At 42.5% G+C, this 21,349-nt stretch overlaps 4 protein-coding genes and 1 long non-coding RNA gene across 6 annotated transcripts; 3 read left to right on the top strand and 2 right to left on the bottom strand.

Moving 5' to 3' along the window:
- The first annotated feature begins 231 nt into the window (after nucleotides 1–231).
- Nucleotides 232–5,096, top strand: LOC108951270 (probable sugar phosphate/phosphate translocator At3g11320). 2 transcript variants are annotated; one of them, XM_065081955.1, is made up of 8 exons: nucleotides 232–386; nucleotides 489–672; nucleotides 767–886; nucleotides 1,040–1,131; nucleotides 1,504–2,484; nucleotides 3,627–3,730; nucleotides 3,924–4,152; nucleotides 4,622–5,096. In XM_065081955.1, exons 5-8 carry the CDS (start codon nucleotides 2,017–2,019, stop codon nucleotides 4,766–4,768), a joined length of 948 nt encoding a protein of 315 aa, XP_064938027.1. In that variant the 5' UTR covers nucleotides 232–386; nucleotides 489–672; nucleotides 767–886; nucleotides 1,040–1,131; nucleotides 1,504–2,016; the 3' UTR covers nucleotides 4,769–5,096. The 2 variants fall into 2 exon arrangements, with proteins under 2 accessions (XP_064938027.1, XP_064938028.1); XM_065081956.1 differs by lacking the exons at nucleotides 232–386; nucleotides 489–672; nucleotides 767–886; nucleotides 1,040–1,131 and having other exon boundaries at nucleotides 1,185–2,484.
- A 3,546-nt stretch (nucleotides 5,097–8,642) lies between these two features.
- Nucleotides 8,643–9,940, bottom strand: LOC135594198 (dof zinc finger protein DOF1.6-like). Its single transcript, XM_065084608.1, has 2 exons — nucleotides 9,795–9,940; nucleotides 8,643–9,575 (listed from the first exon to the last, which is right to left on the bottom strand). The coding sequence occupies exons 1-2, from the start codon at nucleotides 9,819–9,821 to the stop codon at nucleotides 8,727–8,729; spliced, it is 876 nt and encodes a 291-aa protein (XP_064940680.1). The 5' UTR covers nucleotides 9,822–9,940; the 3' UTR covers nucleotides 8,643–8,726.
- A 1,572-nt stretch (nucleotides 9,941–11,512) lies between these two features.
- Nucleotides 11,513–14,203, top strand: LOC135592478 (mitogen-activated protein kinase 5-like). Its single transcript, XM_065081952.1, has 6 exons — nucleotides 11,513–11,957; nucleotides 12,058–12,187; nucleotides 12,814–12,951; nucleotides 13,036–13,368; nucleotides 13,455–13,638; nucleotides 13,792–14,203. The coding sequence occupies exons 1-6, from the start codon at nucleotides 11,806–11,808 to the stop codon at nucleotides 13,962–13,964; spliced, it is 1,110 nt and encodes a 369-aa protein (XP_064938024.1). The 5' UTR covers nucleotides 11,513–11,805; the 3' UTR covers nucleotides 13,965–14,203.
- An 829-nt stretch (nucleotides 14,204–15,032) lies between these two features.
- Nucleotides 15,033–17,724, top strand: LOC103996928 (APETALA2-like protein 1). The gene is made up of 9 exons (XM_009417995.3): nucleotides 15,033–15,547; nucleotides 15,635–15,660; nucleotides 15,749–15,779; nucleotides 15,861–15,948; nucleotides 16,041–16,186; nucleotides 16,276–16,320; nucleotides 16,421–16,524; nucleotides 16,793–16,904; nucleotides 17,375–17,724. Coding segments are annotated over exons 1-9 (963 nt in total). The 5' UTR covers nucleotides 15,033–15,137; the 3' UTR covers nucleotides 17,376–17,724.
- Nucleotides 17,725–19,730: 2,006 nt separating this feature from the next.
- On the bottom strand, nucleotides 19,731–21,091 carry LOC108951189 (uncharacterized). The gene is made up of 2 exons (XR_001975507.2): nucleotides 20,579–21,091; nucleotides 19,731–20,485 (listed from the first exon to the last, which is right to left on the bottom strand). It is a non-coding gene; the product is annotated as an uncharacterized LOC108951189 (long non-coding RNA).
- Between the last annotated feature and the right edge of the window lie 258 nt (nucleotides 21,092–21,349).

Here is a 21,349-nt window from a genome sequence, read left to right as displayed (position 1 = left end):
TATGTAAGCCATCTTAAAATGGTCATGCTTTTGTCTCATCGTATGTTTGCGTATGTATCTTGTTATATATGTGTTCAACGATTTGGTGCTTTCGACTCGGGCTTATCGACATTCTTTCTTATGGTGAGTTGACCGCCTACTTAAATCGTCTTCTATTTGATGAGGATCAAATTATATATATGTTTAATTGATGTAATATTATCACCCTTTCTTTTCTTTTGTTGTCCGGGGTGATTTGTTAGAGAGCCGCACTGCTGCCTCTATAAATATAACGCGATAAAGACTCGTCCTCTCCCAATGTCCGTCCCCCGTTCGTCTGCAACGTCCGATCTGACTCTCTCGACGCCGCCCGCGCGCCTAATCGAGACGAGTCAAGAAAGTAAGAGGTAGGAATCGTCCTCTCTTCTCTCGTGTTTCCGCCACCGGCACCGACTTCTTTCTCCTCGAACGATCTTGGAATTCTTTTCGCTATCTTCGAATGCATCTAGGGTTCTGGCGGCGAGCAGCGGAGGATGAGGGCCCGGAGAAGGCGGCCGGAGCCATGAAAGCGGCGATCGTAGCCGGAGATAGTGGATCATGAGGAAAGCGCTCTCACCAATGCCTAGATCGTGATGTTTTCTTGCCACTGCTATCGAAATGGTCCCGTGTCTTGGTTGAGATCTCGATGTCATAGTTAGTGTAATCAGTGACCATTTCGATCTGCTGTTTTCTTGTTCCCGTCATGCTTATCGGATGGATCTCATAGCCGATGAACGTGGTGCCGTAGGTGGGTGATAACTATGCGCTCCGAGGAAGGTGGTCACCATTACGTCGCAATAAGAAGGGCGGAGGAGGGCTCTTGAGGGAGGAGTGGTGGAATCGCCGCCTGGTTCGATCGAAGCACCAGGTATGTTTATGTGTGTTTCCGTCGGTGTTTCTCTGCCCTCTCATATAGCTATTATTAGATCTGAGTCTCATCCGTTGCTGCAATCGTATTGCAATCAATATGTGATAATGCCATGGGACAGTGTGTCTGTCTGATCATGTACTCTCTTCTCAGGCCCGGAAATGGTCCGCCGGGAGGGAATCACGGGATCATCTCAATTTGATACCAGCACGACGAGGGATTCCAGTTCTAATGTTTCCTACCAGGTAACTTTTATTGGGCATATTATGTCTTTAAGTCTTTAGATATAATGGACATCGATGGAAGATCTAAAAGATAAACCCTATAATGACAGCAACACTTATCATAAAGCAAACCAACCCAATGCTGCATCTCTGGACAGTTATTACGAAATTAAACTGAGAAGGCATTGCTGGTCATTAATTACGAAATTAAAAGTTATTTTTTTTTTTGTATTTATTACCAGTATGCAATAGGAAGACCTTATAGGAAGAGTGGGAATGTTTCCATGTGTTTGGTCCGGCGAAGTGAGTGAAAGGTCCAAATTGGCGTATATCAATTAGGAAGGTGGAGACATATATAATTTATCTCATTCATCCTTCGATCTTTTTTAACAGGCAAAAAATAATCTGACTTGTAGAAAGACAATTAGATCCCACTCAATGGATCATATAACCAAAGAAAATAATGCGCCGGCATAGGGGTAGGATTGTCTTACTATATTTTGTTGGAACCGCTGAGATTTGAGACTTTAGAGAATTGAAGGAAGCTTTGCACATTTGAGAGCTCCATGTCGATGGACGGAGTCGTCGCCTTCCCCTTTCATTATTCGCCATCACCATCTCGCTTCGCTTCTTCTCGTTCTCAAATAAAATAGCGAGGCATTCTCTAGCCTCTCTCAGATCCACCTCTCTTCCCCATCTCCCGAAGCCTTAACCCTGGTCCCAATTCTCCACCCGCCCCTTCTCTGTCTGCGAGTTCCAAGAACAGATCGGATCGGCCGGGATCCATCCGAGGATCGACGATCCTTCTGCGTCGATCTCCGCATCTCGGCGTAGGTCCGCCGATCTCCTCGCCGTCACTCGCCGGATCCCCGCAGGAGGAGCAGCGACCGAGAAGAAGCGGAGGAGATGAGCTCAAAGGCGGCCTTGTCGACGGCGCTGGCGAACGGCCGGTTCTTCACCGTCGGGCTCGTCGCTTCATGGTACTCCTCCAACATCGGGGTGCTCCTCCTCAACAAGTACCTGCTGAGCAACTACGGGTTCAAGTACCCCATCTTCCTCACCATGTGCCACATGACGGCCTGCTCCCTCCTGAGCTACGCCGCCATCGCGTGGCTCAAGCTCGTGCCGATGCAGTCCGTCCGGTCCCGCGTCCAGTTCCTCAAGATCTCCGCACTCAGCCTCGTGTTCTGCGCGTCGGTGGTCAGCGGGAACATCTCGCTCCGCTACCTCCCCGTCTCGTTCAACCAGGCCGTTGGCGCCACCACACCCTTCTTCACCGCCGTGTTTGCTTACCTCATGACACTCCGGCGGGAGTCGTGGATCACGTACATCACCCTCATACCTGTCGTCACGGGTGTTATTATTGCCAGCGGGGTGAGCTTTCTTGGTCACATTAGGATGGGAATAGTTTCATGTTTGTTGATTGCATCTGCTCTTTGACCTAATAAAATAAATTCCATAATTCAGCAATTGGGTTGCATCTTTTAGTTAAAAGTTATGGATCCAGAAAAAGAAGATTCTGATCGACAGTTACTGTTCTATGCAATTCTCTAATGAGATTTGCCATTTCAAGAATGATGGAATCATATACAATTTTGATTATTTCATCTTCCAGCAGATATTATACATAGATGGCGCAGTCAGCCTGAATTGTATATTTCTGGATTATTTCTGTGTAGGAATAGGAAGAAAATTGCCATTCATGTCTTATATTTTACAATAATTCATAATTAGATGTTTCAATCATGGTTTGATAAACAAGTGTTATGAGTTCCTGTTAAGATGACTTTGATTTTTGTAATTGTTTCCATCTTATGTATGTTTAATCCCCTCATCTGTCAGTGTAGCAAGTTCTAAGACGAACATGTTCTCCATGATCAATGGGATATCTTTCTCGGTTCCTCCTACAGAGCTTTAAGTCTCTTGATCAGCTTTTTCTATCCAAAGATTGACGTGCATGAAAGTGTGACAATACTTTTCTGATGGTTGACCAATTTTCCTTGAGATTGTTAAATCTACCTTTATTTATTGGATCGACTCACATTGAAATATGTAGGTTTGCTGTGACTCAGCTACTCGTCGTCTGAAAGAAGATTATTCAGTTGGATTCCTTTCACTGTTGTTAATTAGAATCTTTCTGTGTGTCTGAGCTTCACTAGGTGTGTGTTTCTGTTGAACTAACATTAAGCTTCTTCTAAGCTTTTGATTGACATGGTAGGAAGCTGGCAGCTATGTTTTTTTCCTTTATAATACTATGTCTTGTTTTTGCTAGGTTTCATTTCTCTTCTAGTAATATTTTGCTTTGACCTCATATGACAGCAGATGCTAGACATTTATGCTACCTGATAACTATTCAACCTCTATGATGCAGGGACCTGAGTTATTTGTAGAATATGCCAATGGTTGTGCAAAGGATTAGTTCGACATGTGTTTTATACACCTAATATTATTTTATTTGCTAAATTAAAGATTGGAAGATGTGAAAACTGACACCCTAACGGTTCAACTTTATGTAGGGGGAGCCAAGTTTTCATTTGTTTGGTTTTATTATGTGCATTGGTGCCACTGCTGCTAGGGCACTCAAGTCAGTGTTGCAAGGAATTTTGATGGCTTCTGAAGGGTGAGTTATTTATTTCTTTTCTCCATTAAGATATACAATTGAGTTATTAGTGTGGCAAAAATCCTTGGTTGAACTTTTTCTAGTTTGTTTCTACCATTTCATTGTTCAAGTTGATATGGCTGAGACTTTGAGAATATGTACATATGTTCATGTCTTTTTTTTTGTTTTTTGTTTTTGCATGCGTTGCTGCCAGGGAAAAGCTTAACTCTATGAATCTCCTCCTATATATGGCTCCAATAGCAGTAATTTTTCTCCTTCCTGCAACAATTATAATGGAGGAGAATGTGGTTGGAATAACACTGGCACTTGCTAGAGAAGACTTCAAGATTATTTGGTACCTCCTGTTTAATTCTTCGTTGGCATATTTTGTGAACCTGACCAATTTCCTGGTCACAAAACATACCAGTGCTTTGACCCTTCAGGTAAGCTGCATTACTTTTTTTATGTTTATTTTTCAATAAAGTATTTGATTTATTAAATTCACTTTGTCAAATCTTGGCCGCCCTCCCTGAGGTTAAATCCTACTTCCAACATCTTCCTCAAATTGACATTGTACCAAATTGTGAAGATTCTGAAGAACCTAGTAATCTATGCCCTTGTCTTCAATTGATGCATCGCTCTTCCCACGTTATGTACCAGTGTTGTTGATCGGTTGGGGGGGGGGGGATGCTTCAGGAAATTTATTTTTAGAAAGAATGGAGGTTACCAAATAGTAGACTGATTAAAATACTTTTCTTGTGTGCATCTTCTTAATGTTTTTTTAATTACCATTCTGAATTAGGAAGTAAGATTTTAATAAATGTTCTAAATTATTTGAAACTTTTATTATGTTCTTTGGTGTTATTTTGCTGACCAAATGATGTGTAATTTTAAATTTTAAATTTTTTCAAGGTTCTTGGAAATGCGAAAGGGGCAGTGGCTGTCGTCATCTCAATTATGATATTCAGGAACCCAGTGTCCTTTACAGGGATGGCTGGCTACACGCTTACAATCATTGGTGTCGTCCTTTACAGTGAATCTAAAAAGCGCAACAAATAAGGTGTTTCGAGGGGGCAGGACGATAGTTGTGCTCCTCATGATCCGGTGGCAAATGCCTTCATTGGGGTTGGGATGTTACCCCACCCTGTTCTTTTACTGTAAACCTCGATGGATCCTCCTCTGTATCAGTATAGTGATAGAGGATGAGCATGTTTGCAATAAGTATAGATGGCGTTTATGCCTTTACAAAAAAAGGTATATAGGAAGCAATCTTTGCCCCTTTTGTTTTCAAACATATTTATAGGCAAAGGGTTGTAACTGTTTTTGTTTTATATTAATGCAACAATACATTACTCAAAATTATGTGACAATAGTTGTTTTTGCTGAAGGACAGTCTTTCAGGCAACTTTGTTCAGGGTTGGATGGTGCTAGAATTGCTCCGTCGAACGCTACCGCAAAGCAGCATCAAAGCAAAAGTCAAGTGGCATTTTGTAAAAATTTAGAACCAACCCCTAAAAATAAAAAGAACATGCCTCCCACTCCATCAAAAACGTACCCGCGCAAGAGCCTCCCAGGTCTGTCCCGTAGCCTATGCTGCTCTCTTTTCCTCCGCATGAACTAGGCGGTCAACAGCGCAGAAAATCAAGAAACAAACGGATCCCAATATTTACAGCATATCTTAATGCAGGATTGACTAGCACACCATGCTGAGCAGTCAACTCTAAGCTCAATCCCCATTTCCGGCATGGTATCACTCTAAGCTCAATCTAACTTATCCTGTATACTGATTCTAACATTCTTTACATTTCCATCTAACTCCAATCCTGAAATCAAATATCATGACCTCATACAATGGTTAAATTTATTATAATCCCTAATATCAAGTCCACTCTCATAGCCTACTTTGAAACTATGTACACCCAAATGCTAATCTTAATCTCAAGTCAATGAGTATATATATATATATATATATATATATACACACACACACACACACACACACACACACACCCACACACTCAATGAACCCTCTGAATCAATATATTTTAGTTAATCAGTGTTGCTTCTTATTTGGATATTTCCTTCAAATGTAATCGAATTCTGAAGACGAGGACAAGTGCTAGACATGGACATTGAACTGAGGAACAAATATAGGAAAGAATCTTTGAATCATTATGTGAATGTTGAAAAGATGAAGGTAAAAGTTATGGATATCTTTCTAATTTTTTACCAAGCCAAAATATGAAAGATGGAATATATTTAGAACCTTTCGATATTAGATTGGTGCAGCTAGATCATCTCCATGCCAACAACTTGGTAGAAAAACAATCGCATTATATAGTTTTTTTTTTGCCTTTTCCCATAACAACATTCTAGTCTTAGAATGCCTAAGTCCCAAAGCTGATACGAAAAGTGCCTCTTTACCAAAAACCAACCATGAGCATGCAACATTCAGTTCAGGACACAAGGAGCAAATCATTTTTTAATTTCATATATTGGCATCAAACCATGTTGAATCAGAGCCTGTGTTCATGCCTCGACAAAAGAAAACTTTTCCATCGAAAAGTGGGTTACACTAGGAATCATAATATTCTGATTAGATCAACTTAAGATGATTCAGAAACTACTTTAGTGAATACATACATAAAAGGTTCCTCGAAGATTGTTTTTCCGTGATACTTCAAATGGGGAAGACAAGGAGATCAGAAAGTTCTTGACAGAAAGATGTAGTCAGTATAGGAAACGACCAACCAACTTTAGTTCAGAACGCAGTAGTAACAAATAAACTGGCATTATATTTCAGTGCATGATGTCATCATTAAACTGAGGAAAATAAAATATATATATTTAGTTCAGAATGCAGTAGTAACAAATAAACAACAGAATAGAACAGCGTGAGTTCAATGGTATGGCATTGAAGTTACCTGTGAACGTCATAATAATCAATAAGTGAGATTAGAAGATTTATTTAGGACTGTTCATAACTAAAATCGTAGAGATAAAAGTGACTATTGATATCCAAATCTTGGATAAACAGTATATTTCATACCGTCTGCTGCAATAATAAGAAGAACAAGCCATCGAAAAGAATACACCAGATACAAAAAAAAATCACCCATTAATTCAACGACGTAAAAACTAAAAAAAGGAAAACAACATTCAAATGGCCTCAAGAGCAGAAACATTCATGAATAGATAAAGGGAAAAAAAAGGGATGCCATGGATGGAACAAAGCTGAAGATCCCGAATCGGTGAAACCTGCAGAAAGAAAGCAAATCCCAGAGAGGACGCAAGAAAATAAAAAACAGTCCAATCAAAAACAAGTCACAGTAGAATACTTAAACCAAGTCGATCGAAATAGCCCAAAACCTGAAATCCAAGAAACCACCCATTTAATCAACTAGATAACATAGAACGAAAAAAACTATCCAGGAGTCACAGTAGGTACCATAGATAGATCGGAAAATTAAAAAAAAAAAACCCCCCAAAGATACTGAATCGATGAAACCGCCACAAAAGGAGAAGGGGAAATCGTCATCGGGCGATGTACCGATCCCAATCCCAGAGAGCGTCTCCATGGTTCAGATGCAGCGAGAGAGAGAGAGAGAGAGAGAGAGAGAGAGAGAGATTGAAGCGATCTGACGCAAGAATACTTAAAACAAATCAATCAACATAACCCAAAACTACCGATCCATGAAATCGCAGTAGGATTCGCAGATAGATCGGAAACAAAGAGTACCTAAAGATCTGGAGTCGATGAACTCGCCGCAAGGAAAGGAGAATGCGACAACGTATCAGTCGGAGAGAGCATCTCCATGTTCCAAACGCAGAGACAGAACGATTGAAGGGAAGACTACTTAAACAATTCAATCAAAATAACTCAAAACCATCGATCCAATAAATCGCCCATTCAATCAGCAAGATGAAACGGAACAGATCGAATACCAGAAATCGCAGTAGGATTCACAGATAGATCGGAAGCAAAAAGTACCTATGGATTTCGAACAGATTGAACCGCCGGAAGAAAAGGGGAAGGGGAGATCGTCCTCCATCGAGAATCAATCGCAGGGAGCCCCTCCATGATTCAAACGCGAGAATCGGAAGAGGGGTTCGTTACGCACATATATAGCACACAGCTTCATGTTAAGTAACACCTCGCTTATCGTCACGTATACGCTACTTGACAAGTGGATGGCGTCGCACGATGCGGGTGCAGTTACCATTGCCCGATGAGTTTGAGCGGGAACATTCGTCCCGTGAAACCCGCCATTAATTTATCTTTAAAATAATAATTGATGAAAGTGTCCGTTAAGTTAATTTTGAATTATTATATTCCGAGTTGGCTAAGTTTTTCTTATTTTTATTAGTCTTTTATCGATCTCAGTCACTTTACTTGTCCGACTCTTATCGCATGAAACACACTCATGATACATCGAATATGGAACACATAACATACATCGAATAAGATCATGATACATCGAATCCGTAACACCATATCTATATATCAATCATAATGTATATGATGTTAAGATGTCAATTACATGATATGTAAAATATTATATATTATATATTTTTCCTTAATTTAGGATCCTAAATTACTCAATTTAGGATCCATACTTCATGAAGGCTGAATCATTATTAATAGACGTAAAGTGTGCTCGGAACAAAATGGCAGCGAGATGGTATGAGACGGACAGCCCACATACTCCCATCCGGCCATGCACGGGAAATCACCCCACCGCACACAGACAAACTATAACTCTCAGTCACGTCACTAAGATTTGTTGCCGGCCTCGGAGACACTGAAATCTTAGATTTTGTGCGGTATTATCGGATCCGATACTACAACTCCACCACCTTTACCTTCCAACATGCAAAGATGAAGTTATCCATCCTCCGATTCCCACTATATTTATCCTATCAACACTCAGGAGAAACAAAAAGAGGAGCCATTAGATGCTGTAATTTCACGTACAGGAGAGGACCTAACATTTGATCTAAGCATGTTTTCGGATGTCTACAAGAGGGAGCTGTTGATGAGACCATGCCAAGCTGAGCCAACCTCGTTCCAGTGATGATCTCGTCCGGAGTCCGAAGCCATGTTGAGATCCTCGCCAACCTGCCACTGCATACCCATCGACATCGTATCATCCTCCGATCCGTTCAATACCTTGCAGCAGACTTGATTAGCAGTCACAGTTGTAGCTGCTGCTGCTGTTGATGATGTTGTTTCTCCACCCAGGCCTGCATCAAAAGGCAAACCCAGACCCTGATAGACATCGCCGATGCCACTATACCCACAGTGGAGGTTGTGGAAGCCAGTCGGATCAGTGGTACCAGTCTTCTGAAAGTCAAGGAACTCTGCGGGTTCTCCGAGACCATCAGGAACACGACCAGGTTCGGGGATAGAGTCTCCGTGAAGGGCAGTCTCATGGTCATCCAGTAAATTCCCAGCGTTGCGGTGAGCTTCCTGGAGCTTTGCAAATGCCAGGATCAGATCATTTGGATCATAAGCTAGGAATGGTGGTAGCGCAGAACTGGAAGCCAGTGATGTGATGGGGTTAGCGGGGAAGGATTGGTCTTGTAGCCTCTTGGAGGAAGAAGACTTCTTGTTCTTTCTGCAGCCGCCGCCAATTGGGACGTTTCTTAGAGTGCCTCCTTTGGTCCAGTACCTCCGGCAGCCCTTGCAGAAGTACCTGGGCTGGGCGAGGCTGTAGTTGTTGTAGTAGCAGAACTTGGTGTTGGTGGACTCGCACCTGGGGCACTTTATGGATTGCTCTGGTTGTGGTCTGACCTTCCCCTCCTGCTGCTCTGCCTTTGAAAGTCCACCGAGTACTTCTTCCAGCGGAAAGCTCGCCATGGCTACCTGTGAGAGATCAAGCCACGAACTCCAGCGTTACGGTATCCACTACGATACAAGTATGACAGGAGGAACAATCGATAGAGTTAAAAGTCATGGAGACCCCTTCTCGAGAACATCCAAATCAGATAGAGACACTCTCCGCTCAGTTAATATCTGAAAGATCAGGAGGTAAAACAAAGAAGGAACACCGTCGTGTGAGACAGAGAGAGAGATGAATCGTACCTGGTGATTTGCACTAGACACCTTCATAGATTTCTAGCTCGCTAAAACTATTTAAAGATCTGAAGTAAAGCCCAGTGGAAGGACGAACACCCTTCCTCGCACAAGCATAGGGGCGGAGGGGACGTGAGAGAGAATATATATATATATATATATATCTGATTATTCTTCCATGGACACGCAAACATGGACACGTTTCATGGCGCCTCCAACGGAAGGCCTCTCCAAGGCCAAGCCGGTTTCTACCTGAGCTTGAGTTGGAGCTCTTGATGATCCATCACACTCTCTCTCTAGTTCATGAGCTCACGTGGTATGTTGACCGGTCAAACTTGGACGCTTTGGTCAGAGCAGTGGGATACCAACTTATCCGGCAAGGAGACAAACGACGTGGAGGTGGAGCAGCACCCATCGCTTGTCGTCGAATGGGACGAACATGACGGGGAGTTGTCCCAGCCGTCAGATCAACGAGGTGCTCGTGGGGTGGCGGAGGCCGCAAGAGAGCAGCCAGCAGAGGTTACAGTGCGACGGCCTCGTGAGTGGAGCCGGCGGTGGGCCACAGACGCTTGCTCGCCCCTGCCACTGAGGTTGCGTCCCAAGGAAGCAAAAGGGTCGGAAGTCGGAGGGGTGCAGCGGGAGCAGCGCCAGCGCAGCTCCTCGGGCCGCGAGGGTCGCGTGCGACGGCCAGAAACGGACGAGCGGCCGCCGCCCTGTCTCGAGGAGCTCGTGACGACGTCACCCCGGTTTCGGAAGCCGGCCGGCCTGTCGGCTGCCCGCGGATTTTGCATCTCTATGGGACGGTAGCCGAACACAACACTTACCCTTCGGACGTACCTGCGTTCTGATTGGAGGCACCAATTGGTCCCACGTCACAGTTTCACCCGCGTATAATTCCTGCGCCTTCTGGCACGGCACACTGTTTGATGCACTTTCGATGGGTCCCATGTGTATGGTTTACTGTCGGTCATTGCACTGTTCCTATCGGATATGTTTGCGATCTGAGTTCTTGAGACCACGAAATTAAAATAACAAATCAAATTGCATATTGTTTATACTGTGTGTGTTTCAAGTTTGTAGTTATTTCAGTATAACTTCCCCTTTTTGTTTTATTTTGATAGAATATTTTTTTAAAAAAATAAAATTATCTCTCATCTTCGCTCCGTGCGCAAAGAACGAGAGAGGAGCAGACGTAAAGCTGATGGGAGCATGATGATACTGATGACGATAAAGAGGCGTTCACGCAGAGGTCAAAATAATCTCGTCTTTTATAAAATAAAAAATAAAGTAAAGTAAAAATCAAATGAACTATGAAAATAAAAAAATAAAAACCTACGATTTTTTTTAGACTATATATAAATAAATATATATATATATATGCACAGTAATTATAATAATATATTTTATTTTATTCCCCTATGATGTGGCCTCCTTATCATCAAGACGTTATCCCGACTTTAAGTTTCGACGAGTCAATAACGGAAGTTTGTTCGTGTGTTCATTTAGGCTGAGTTCGTGGGGAGAACGATATTAATACTACTAATCGTTACTCAACGATCAGCTGTCAGAGTCGTGCATGCCTGATGGACGGTTAATATGCTTAGACATTGGAGTGAGCTGTAAGCTACCCTGATGGACTCCGAAGTCACATACTGTTACATATATAGTTGATTAGATTAATAATATGGGTGTCCTCATCGTCATCGTTTGCGTCCATTACAAGCGGAAATTTAGGTGATAAGTTCTTATCCTCTCTAATCTTCCATCAGAAAACTAAAAGACGTCACAGCTCACAACCGATACCGATCGGCCGTTGAGCCTGGACGTCCTCGTCCACCGTTCGATCCGAGACGCAGCGGATCCCATCCGTCCATACCACCACCGGCTTCCCTCTCCCCCTTTTCCATTTCAATCGTTGTTCTCCTTCTCTCTTCCTTCCCCCTGAGAGCAGCGGAGAGGAACCCAATCGAGATCGGTCGCTGCTTGCCTCCTCTTCCCCTGTCATAATACTTCGTGTAACATGGACGGAGCTCCGGCGAACGACTTCCCGGTAGCGCTAACGCACGGCGGCCGGTATTTGCAGTACAACATCTTCGGCAATCTGTTCGAGATTACATCGAAGTATCGCCCGCCGATTATGCCGATCGGGAGAGGCGCATACGGGATCGTCTGGTACTTCATCTTTTCCTATTCGTGTTCTGCTGTTGCTGCGGAGATTTGGATCATCTGCCGTCGATCGGTTGATGACTCTGTTATTGATTCTTTGTTACAGTTCGGTGATGAATTCAGAAACTGGGGAGATGGTCGCCATCAAGAAAATTGCCAACGCCTTCGACAACCACATGGACGCGAAGCGAACGCTACGGGAGATCAAGCTCCTCAGGCACTTGGACCATGAGAACGTAAGCCACCAAAACCCTATCACCTTGGAAGGTTGTTTCATGTAATTGATTCTAAATAGTTAGGACATTCGATTTTATTATTGTTGTAGCTTGACAATGATTCTTCTGTTATTTTAGTTCTCTTAATATACAATTGTTGAGCAAGTGGAACATTGGTTGATGAAAGAGCTGCTCACAGAAGATTTAATTGATTCCTTGATACCTCAGTCCTACAATTCACAACAATTAACATGCCAAGAAGACCAGATATATAACTACTTTCTTCTGTGTTATATGTGATGTCTAAATATCTTTAAACCCACTCATAATATGCAAACCTAGCTTAATTCTCAGGTTTTTTGAGAGAATTATACTTCATATTTGTTATATCCCCAGAATTCGTCGAGAGAATTTTTGTCTTAGATTTACCAAATATGCAAGAACTCGAGAGTTGCATATAGGATTGATATGTTATCCCACTGAACTGTTCTTGACAGAAATCTGCTGTAACAATGTAGAGCTATTCCTGGTTTCAGCTTGCCCCATTCAGTGTCTTAACATTGAGAACTGTGGATAAAGGATGTAATTGCCTGCCATATATTGTCTCTACTAACTGTGATCTAATGGTTCCACAAACAAATCGGCAGGTTATTGGAATTAGGGATGTGATTCCCCCACCGATTCCTCAAGCATTTAATGATGTCTATATCGCCACCGAGCTCATGGATACCGACCTTCATCATATAATCCGTTCTAATCAACAATTATCGGAGGAGCATTGTCAGGTAATTAGACTCGACACCCAAGTAAACTTGATTCGCTCAATTCTGATGTCCAACTGATGGCTTTCTATTGCCCCAATTATGCAGTACTTTTTGTATCAGATTCTTCGTGGATTGAAATACATACATTCAGCGAAAGTTATTCATCGAGATCTGAAGCCGAGCAATCTTCTGCTGAATGCAAACTGTGATCTTAAGATCTGTGATTTCGGTCTCGCCCGCCCTGCTTCTGAGAATGAGATCATGACGGAGTACGTGGTGACCAGATGGTACAGAGCGCCTGAGTTGCTGCTGAACTCGACAGACTACACTGCAGCCATCGATGCGTGGTCCGTGGGTTGCATCTTCATGGAGCTGATGAACAGGCAAACCCTGTTCCCGGGAAGGGATCACATGCACCAGATGCGTTTGATAACGGAGGTAGTAAGATCATGGATTACTCCATGAATCCATTGTAACGTCGTTCTCCTCTACCACTTCCAACTGGCATCATTCTTTGTCTTCAGATTATTGGCACTCCAACGGAACCCGAGCTTGGATTTCTTCGGAGTGAAGATGCAAGAAGGTACATGAGGCATCTCCCTCGGTATCCTCCTCGGTCGTTCGTAGGTCTATACCCGCATATCAATCCAGTTGCCATTGATCTCGTTGAAAGAATGCTCACATTTGATCCCACCAGGAGAATTACAGGTATCCTCGCCTTTGATGCTTCTGCATCGTTGAGTCTTCTCTTTGTCCTGCAAATAAACACGAGTGCATATCGTCTGAACTTAATAAAAGACTTGATGTTGTCGTAGTTTCGAGTTGGCTTGCTTACTCTGGCTTCTCATCATTTCTGCGCAGTCGAAGAAGCATTGGATCATCCATACCTCGAGAGATTGCATGATGTTGCCGATGAACCCACTTGCATGGACCCTTTCTCCTTTGATTTTGAGCAACATGCCCTCACGGAAGAGCAGATGAAGGAGCTGATACACAGAGAGTCTATAGCGTTCAATCCAGACTACAAGTGCTGAGGGAAATCGGTTCATTTGAAATTTGTCATCAGCTGGTGCTGTGTATACTACAAAGCATGAAGAATTGGTGATGTGAATCTATTTTTTGCATTCTTTATGTTGCATTAGTGTCTGGTTGTATGTATGAAGAATTGTTACTGTGTTTCTCTGCTGACTGATTTTTTTGTCTGGGCAAAGATCCATGAGATCACCTCTGTATCTTTTAGCCATTTTTATTCTGTTCCTGTTCTGATGCCTCTCATACGTATGTACTTGATATGGTTGGATATTCTTATGTCAACAATACTTGTTATGTCAGTGTAAATGAAAACGACAAATATCATCCTTACCATAAATAAAAGCAGATATGAAATGAGCTTTCTGCTTCTCGTTGACTTACTCGGATATTATTCATTTTAGACATTCATAGCCATGTACAAATATGAAAGGAGCCATTCAGATCCATATACAAATATGACCTTCTCATCACATCGGATCACTGTTTTTGCACGCCATCGACAGAATTAGTGATCAGAGAGAACAATAATTCCCTTCATGTTATCAGAGAAATTAATATCAAATTCATGTCACGTGTCGATGGACTATTGGACGACGCGACGCGAGCGTCAACGTATCGCCAGAAGCTTCTTTCCGACGTATCCAGCGGTGTGAATCACGTTCAAACAAACGAAATGGTCGACGGCACGCAACACGATTCCTCTCCAAGTCTCAGACCGCACTGTGCACGTCTGTAGGCAAAGTGGCACGTGCGTTAGTTAAGCGGAAATTGTCGCGCACGTGGCGCCTGCCCGGTTGGATGACGCTGTGGTGGTCAAGCAGCTGTGAGAAAGGCCTTTTAAAGGTTCCGGAAAAAGGTTGCCGCAATTGGGTAGGTTGGAGGTGGGGCCCAACGGCGGGGGTGGCCGTAAAACGTTGGGAAAGCATTTGTTTCACGCGTTCCCATTTGTCCATCAGCGGATTACATATATATATATATATATATGTAATATATATATATACATATATATATATATATTTATTTATATTATATTCCATCGTTTACTGTTCTTCTGTCTTTATCTTTCTTCGGTACCACTTGAAATAGCGAAGAATCCCACTTGGTGGAGTGGGTTGCTATCGAGAAGAGGTCGAATCCGATCGAGGACGGTTGATCTTTTTTGTGCTTCTTCTGACATGAGTCGGAGAGGAGCGATGCTAGGCCTCGACTTGGCATCGTCCTTCGACTCGACATCTCTGGAAGCGAAGTCCGGCCGCGAGCAGATGGATGATTCGGTGACCACCGATTCATCCGTCCTCGATGCCGAGGATTCCCGCTCCACCCGACCCGCGGCAGCGTACGAGTTCAGTATCTTGAAGGGTTATGTGTCGGGAGAAGGCGAGAACGGGGACGGGATCGGAGCCCCGCAGCAGCCTGGGTTGGTCACCAAGCAGCTCTTTCCGCTGGCGCCATTGCCTCTTTGGATGGATCTCACTCCACATCAACCGCCGACCAAAAAGAGTCGCAGGGGGCCGCGGTCTCGGAGCTCTCAGTACCGGGGCGTCACGTTCTACCGCAGGACAGGGAGATGGGAATCTCACATTTGGTTAGCGTCTTTTCTTTGCCCTTTGAATCTTGCTTCTTCTCCCCCAAAATTTAGGTGATTTATCATCCGTTTGCTTCTCTTTGCTAGGGATTGTGGGAAACAGGTGTATTTGGGTAAGCAGTTCTATATTCAATTGATCTGATCGGAAATTTTCTGATGGTTTACTGTTTGTTTTGAATTTGATTGGTCGATCCGTAACAGGAGGCTTTGACACTGCTGAAGCTGCTGCAACGTGAGGATGGTTTTATTGGCTGCTTCTGTTCCTTTTGTGTCATGTCTATTAGCTATTTACGCAGTGGCATTCTACTTTCAGGACATATGATCGAGCTGCAATCAGGTTTCGGGGAGTCGATGCTGACATCAATTTCAATCTTAGTGACTATGAAGAAGATCTGAAGCAGGTAATTAAATTCAAAAAAAAAAAAGGTACAAAAGTATTTTGGATGCTCAACTCATATTTCCTTTTTGTGGTTTTGTTTTTATCAAATTTTAGATAAAATACCTACCAAAGGTAGAATTTGTGCATTTTCTTCGTCGACAAAGCACGCGATTCTCAAGGGGTGGTTCAAAATACAGAGGAGTGACCCTTCACAAGTGTGGTCGTTGGGAAGCTCGGATAGGGCAATTCCCTGGCAAGAAGTGAGACATCAATGCTACGATCCTTGTTCCTGCTTAGTTGTTAGTGTTATCCTTTGCAAAATGCTATGATCCTATGCATGGATGTGCAGGTACGTATATCTTGGACTGTTCGACAGCGAAATAGAAGCTGCAAGGTTGTGTCGGGCATGAAATTTCTGATTGCTGATCGCGAATCTCTCGATATTAATTTCCAACACCAGTTTCCTAATTCTCTTTGTTGTTTGTCTACACTAGGGCTTACGACAAGGCAGCTATAAAGTATAATGGAAGCAATGCTGTTATCAATTTTGATCCAAGTACCTACGAAGGAGAAGTAATTTCCGAGTATGTTACCAAAGGTATATACCGTAAAGAATGAAACGAAGAAGATATCTGTGTTTGATATGATGCTCTCTATTTATACACGTAAGGAGGAAGGATTTTCCTCAACAACGTAACGATATTTCCTCGTGTAGTTGGAGAAATCACAGTTGCTATCATGGAAAATCTTAGTTGCTATCATATACTCCACAAGTTGCAAACTCCATTTCACGAACTAACTGAATGGTTGCTTGATGATACTTTGTAGTCCGATATGAGTTTGAACATATTTTTAATTGGTCGCAGCCGATGATGTGGATCTGAATTTGAGGATTTCCCAGCCTGTTGTCCACGGTCCAAAGGGGAATGGAATTCATTGTGTAGCCAATTTGAAGCTGATGATGCCGACAGAACAATGGTAATCAATTAGCCTACACCTAGAAATTGTTGAAGAATTTTCATACCTTTGTTTTTGAGATCTGAATTTACTTTTTCTTTTATGGCATTAATAGTACAAATGTGTTCTTGGTGGATCGATATATTGTGTCTGACATTTCTGAATCTGTTCCTGTTTGTTTCTGCCTTATTGACAGTAGAGTTTGTCATCATCACTAGTAGGCATAGTAAGTCTTTAGCACATAATCCATACATACATTCCTTAATATAAATCCAGCTCTCATCTTCAATGGAGAGTTTACCTTTCTGAAATTTACTTTTTGTTGTTCCTACCTGTGGAATGCTAAGGGCCTCATCAAATTATTTAGCTGCAGTTGATACAAATTCCCAAACCTAAGAAAAGAATTAAGAATGACAAGAATAAAACAATCACTTTAATGAATCATCTGCTGAATTTATTATTATTATTTGTCTAATTGTTGCTGCCTTCAGATGCAGGAGAGTCAGAGTTCTCCTCTGCAGCATCATCAGGATTCTCAACTACCGAAGCCACAGCTGGTCTTCCTCTCTTGCAAGCGCCACCTTCAGCAACCCATCATCTCCGTTCCTCTCCACGAGCTACTACATCATGTCACAGTCTCTGGAACCCAAATCATTCGGGCTCAGATGGAGCTGCAATGTGGTTCCTGTGGTCATGTCAGTTATCGTTTGTGTATTTCTCCTACTTTAGCCCGCATTGGCGGGACCATTTCCTCCATAATTTGCTTGCAGGAGGAGAGACGTGATGTGTACTCACTCTTCCAACCAAAGTTAAACGTGACACGCCACATGAATCACGTGTATGTTTCTGTTGCACATTTTTGAAGGAGATAAAATTTTAAAATTAAAAGAATATTTTTCTATAAATATATTACATGAGATATTTATAGAAAAAAATAAAATTATAATTATAATCCCCATAGTTGATATGTTACTCATCATGAATGATAAAAGATTAGTAATGTTTTGATGGATTGGTTTCAATTTTTTGTTGGACTAGTTTTAATTTAATTAGACAATTTAAATCCAAAGCCATTTTTGTGAACTCATCAACTGAAGATTTTTCTTTGAGTTCCGATCCTCTCTGCTTCATATGGATTCCAAACTGTCGATCCATTCAATCCGCACTTCTCCACCATTCAGATTTCGGAGTTGGAATCTTGCAGACCTTCGCACCAATTGAAGAGAATCCAATCTTTGCTTCCGTTTACTCTCTCAGTTCAACTCGGATGGAGTTTGGCCAAGTTTTGGATCCATTCAGAGACTAACCCACAACACAATTAGACAGCTCTACCTGCTCTAGTAACCCTGAATGCTGATTCAATTCGAATCTAAATCAAATCTATTCAGAACTACGATTTCAAACCACGATTTCAAACCAAACTGGGTTGCAAACCGACTAAAAATAATAATAAAAAAATATCTCAGTTTTGATTTTTGATAGGAAAAGTACCGACATCACTAACTCATCCCGCCACATGGGCTGAGCATGCCACCTAAGCAAACGTATAGGAGCTCCCATTGACTCCCTGCAGTCGTCAACAGAAGATTAGCTCACGATCCTTGCTTGCCCCAGTTTCCTAAAGAGGGTCCGCAAAACTACTCATCGCTGACATCATAGTTGAAGAAAGGGTCACTTCCCCGTATTAATAGTTGATGGCATAGTTCGCCTCCTCCACACCCCTCCTTTCGAACGATTAAAGGAGAGACCACTCCCTGCTTGACTCAAAGAGGTAAAAAAGTATGATAGGAAATGTCATCCCAATGACCTAGTGTCGACACCAGCCTTGGGATAATGCCTTGGTATAAAAATCAGTCTTTGTCGCCAGGTACCCAGGTAAAAAAACCAGGCCCTATACTAAACAAGGGCAAGCACGTAAACACCACACTCTCCTGAGTATAGTTAACTCACTCCTTTCCCGTTCATCTAACTTAAGTATCGGAGGGGTCATGCTGGGACATCTCTCCGGTGCTGACCAATTGTGCAGGATCCCTAGCGTGGCTGAGGAGGCATTGCAAGACGACTCTCATGGGCAAGGCAATCTGTCTTTACAAATTAGTTTGCTCCCTCCACAAGCGGAAAGCTCTCTACACCTATGCCTCAGGTCAGTTCTTCACAATAGCTCTCTACGCTAACTCCTCGAAGGCCAACTCTCTGCACTAACTCTCCACGCTCGCGCCACATATGACCTCGTCACAAGAGTTCTTCGCATCAGCTCTCTAGGAAGGACGTGCACTTTCGACGTTAGACCAAATCAAGTTGACTCATCAGTTGACGGTCTCAGTATAGTAATTATTTTGAATTTGATAAAATTAAAATCAACTATTCAAAAATCGATGTAGAATCATGATGGTTAGGATTAGTTCTAGGTTGAAAGAGGAAGTTGAAGTACCATTGTTGACTAGAATGATAGATATTAAGCTTTATTAGTTCCCATATGCATAATTTTTTTTATCATAAACAAGGCTTTAGCTGTGGAACAATTTGTTGCCTATAGAACATAAAACACATTATTTTGTTGTGAGCTAATTATAAATTAACATCGTGATCTCTATATTCCTAAAAATTATATTAAAATTTTTATATTTATAAAAATAAAATATTTAATTTTATTTCTCGTTATGTAATCGATACTCTATATGTATAGTGATAAATTAAAATGAGATAGAGTCAATACGTGATTAATCGTGTGACGTTTCATCAGTAGAGTCGTTGGCATGAAAAGAAACGAATTAAATATTTTTCTTTCATAACTATAAAAATTTTAATATAATTTAAAAAAAAATATAATAATTAAGAGGTTAAAAATAATTAATTATAAGAGATAAATTACTGAGGATAATATATAATTAACACTTTTGTAGCAGAAGATAAGTCGCGGCGTGGGAATGAAACCGAAGCAGTCTTGAAAAATGCAGAGACGCGGAGGGATCAACAACCGGTGGAGCGACAATGGTAGCAAAAGAAGAGAGAGAGAGAGAGAGAGAGAGAGAGAGAGGGTAAACAACAGCCTCAAATCTTGCCACAGAACCAACCGCTCTTGCAACAACACAGGCAAAAAAGATAGGGTTCATATGACACTGCCTTGCCATCGCTCTGCTCGGAGAAATGTGGTGCAGAAGTTGTAGAGTCGGGTGCGTGCCCCCTTCCATCCATCTCCTCCTCCTGCAGAGCTATGGCTGTATGTACATACACACACAAGACACGGCCGGCGAATCCTGTGCTACTCGCCCTCGTAGCTCGAACTGTAGCCGCTCAACGTGGGAGTGATGTCGGCGGAGGAGCTGCCGCCGCCGCCGTCTTCCTTGGCCTTCTCCCCGTTCCCGAAGAAGGCCTTCGGGATGACCGCGCGGACTAAACTCCCCAAAATCCTGGCTTTCACTTGCCCTCGCCTCGTCGGAGGCCTTCTTCCCTTCCTCGTGTTGCTCTCGGCCACCCGGTACTCCATGGCTGCTGCCGAAAGCTACAAGAGAGGTCTGTGGACGGAGATGATGGGAGAGTCGTCTGATGGAGAGGGGATCGAGCTGCGGTGCCGGTATATATACATCACCTTGCAGTTCGTACTGAAATAGGAGAAGAAGGTCTGAAACCTTCAGAAGGGACGGACCAGAGTCGTTCAACCAACGAGCATATGGAATCGATGTGTGTGAACTCACCCTTCGGTTGACCGACACGCTTCGCTTTCATACCTGCGCTAATGATGATATTGGACGGCTACAGCCCAAGCAAAGCGACACAGCTGTTCCTTCTAAGATCCTACTTAAGTGGTCGTAGATCGCCAGAATCCAGGAATAATATTTGGATGGGAGGAGTGAAAGGATTATATATATATATATATATATACTTAATGTATTATTCCGACATCAAATTTGATAGATTTTGTTTGAAAAAATCTATCACCAATTGTTAGTCCCATGAAATCCATGAGTCGCATCAAAAGAGAATGGAAGACAGACAAAGAACACGAGAGAACAGCAGGTGACCCGACTGGCCAATTGGAACAAGAAAAAGAGATTACAAGATGCTCGGATTTCTCCTTTTGACTGCAGCATGAAGAAGACGAGAGGATGGGCCAATAGGGAGCGGACAATTCTGCCAGCTCGCATCTTTGTCATGAGCTTCCGTTGGTCGGTGTCCTGCAGCTTTATCAACGTGCAGTTTCTTTTGAAGAGAATGCCTGACCATGGTTTAGTACGACCAGAGTTAGCTTTTATCAACATGTAGTTTCTTTTGAAGAACGCCTGACCATGGTTTAATGCGACCAGAGTTAGCTTCATCGGCATCCTGATTGCTCAGGAGATTGGCCACATCTTTTTATTCAAGAGGGACGAAAAGAAGGATGAAGGCATACTTTATAATTATCATGGTGAAAGAATAATAATTCAAGTAGAAAAGGGAAAGGGCACCATGAGTTTCATATGATTATT

The sequence above is a fragment of the Musa acuminata genome, chromosome BXJ1-9 (assembly GCF_036884655.1).
Source record: "Musa acuminata AAA Group cultivar baxijiao chromosome BXJ1-9, Cavendish_Baxijiao_AAA, whole genome shotgun sequence".
Taxonomy (NCBI): domain Eukaryota; kingdom Viridiplantae; phylum Streptophyta; class Magnoliopsida; order Zingiberales; family Musaceae; genus Musa; species Musa acuminata.
Note: the sequence above shows the minus strand (reverse complement) of the source record. Positions and strands in the feature narration are given on the sequence as shown.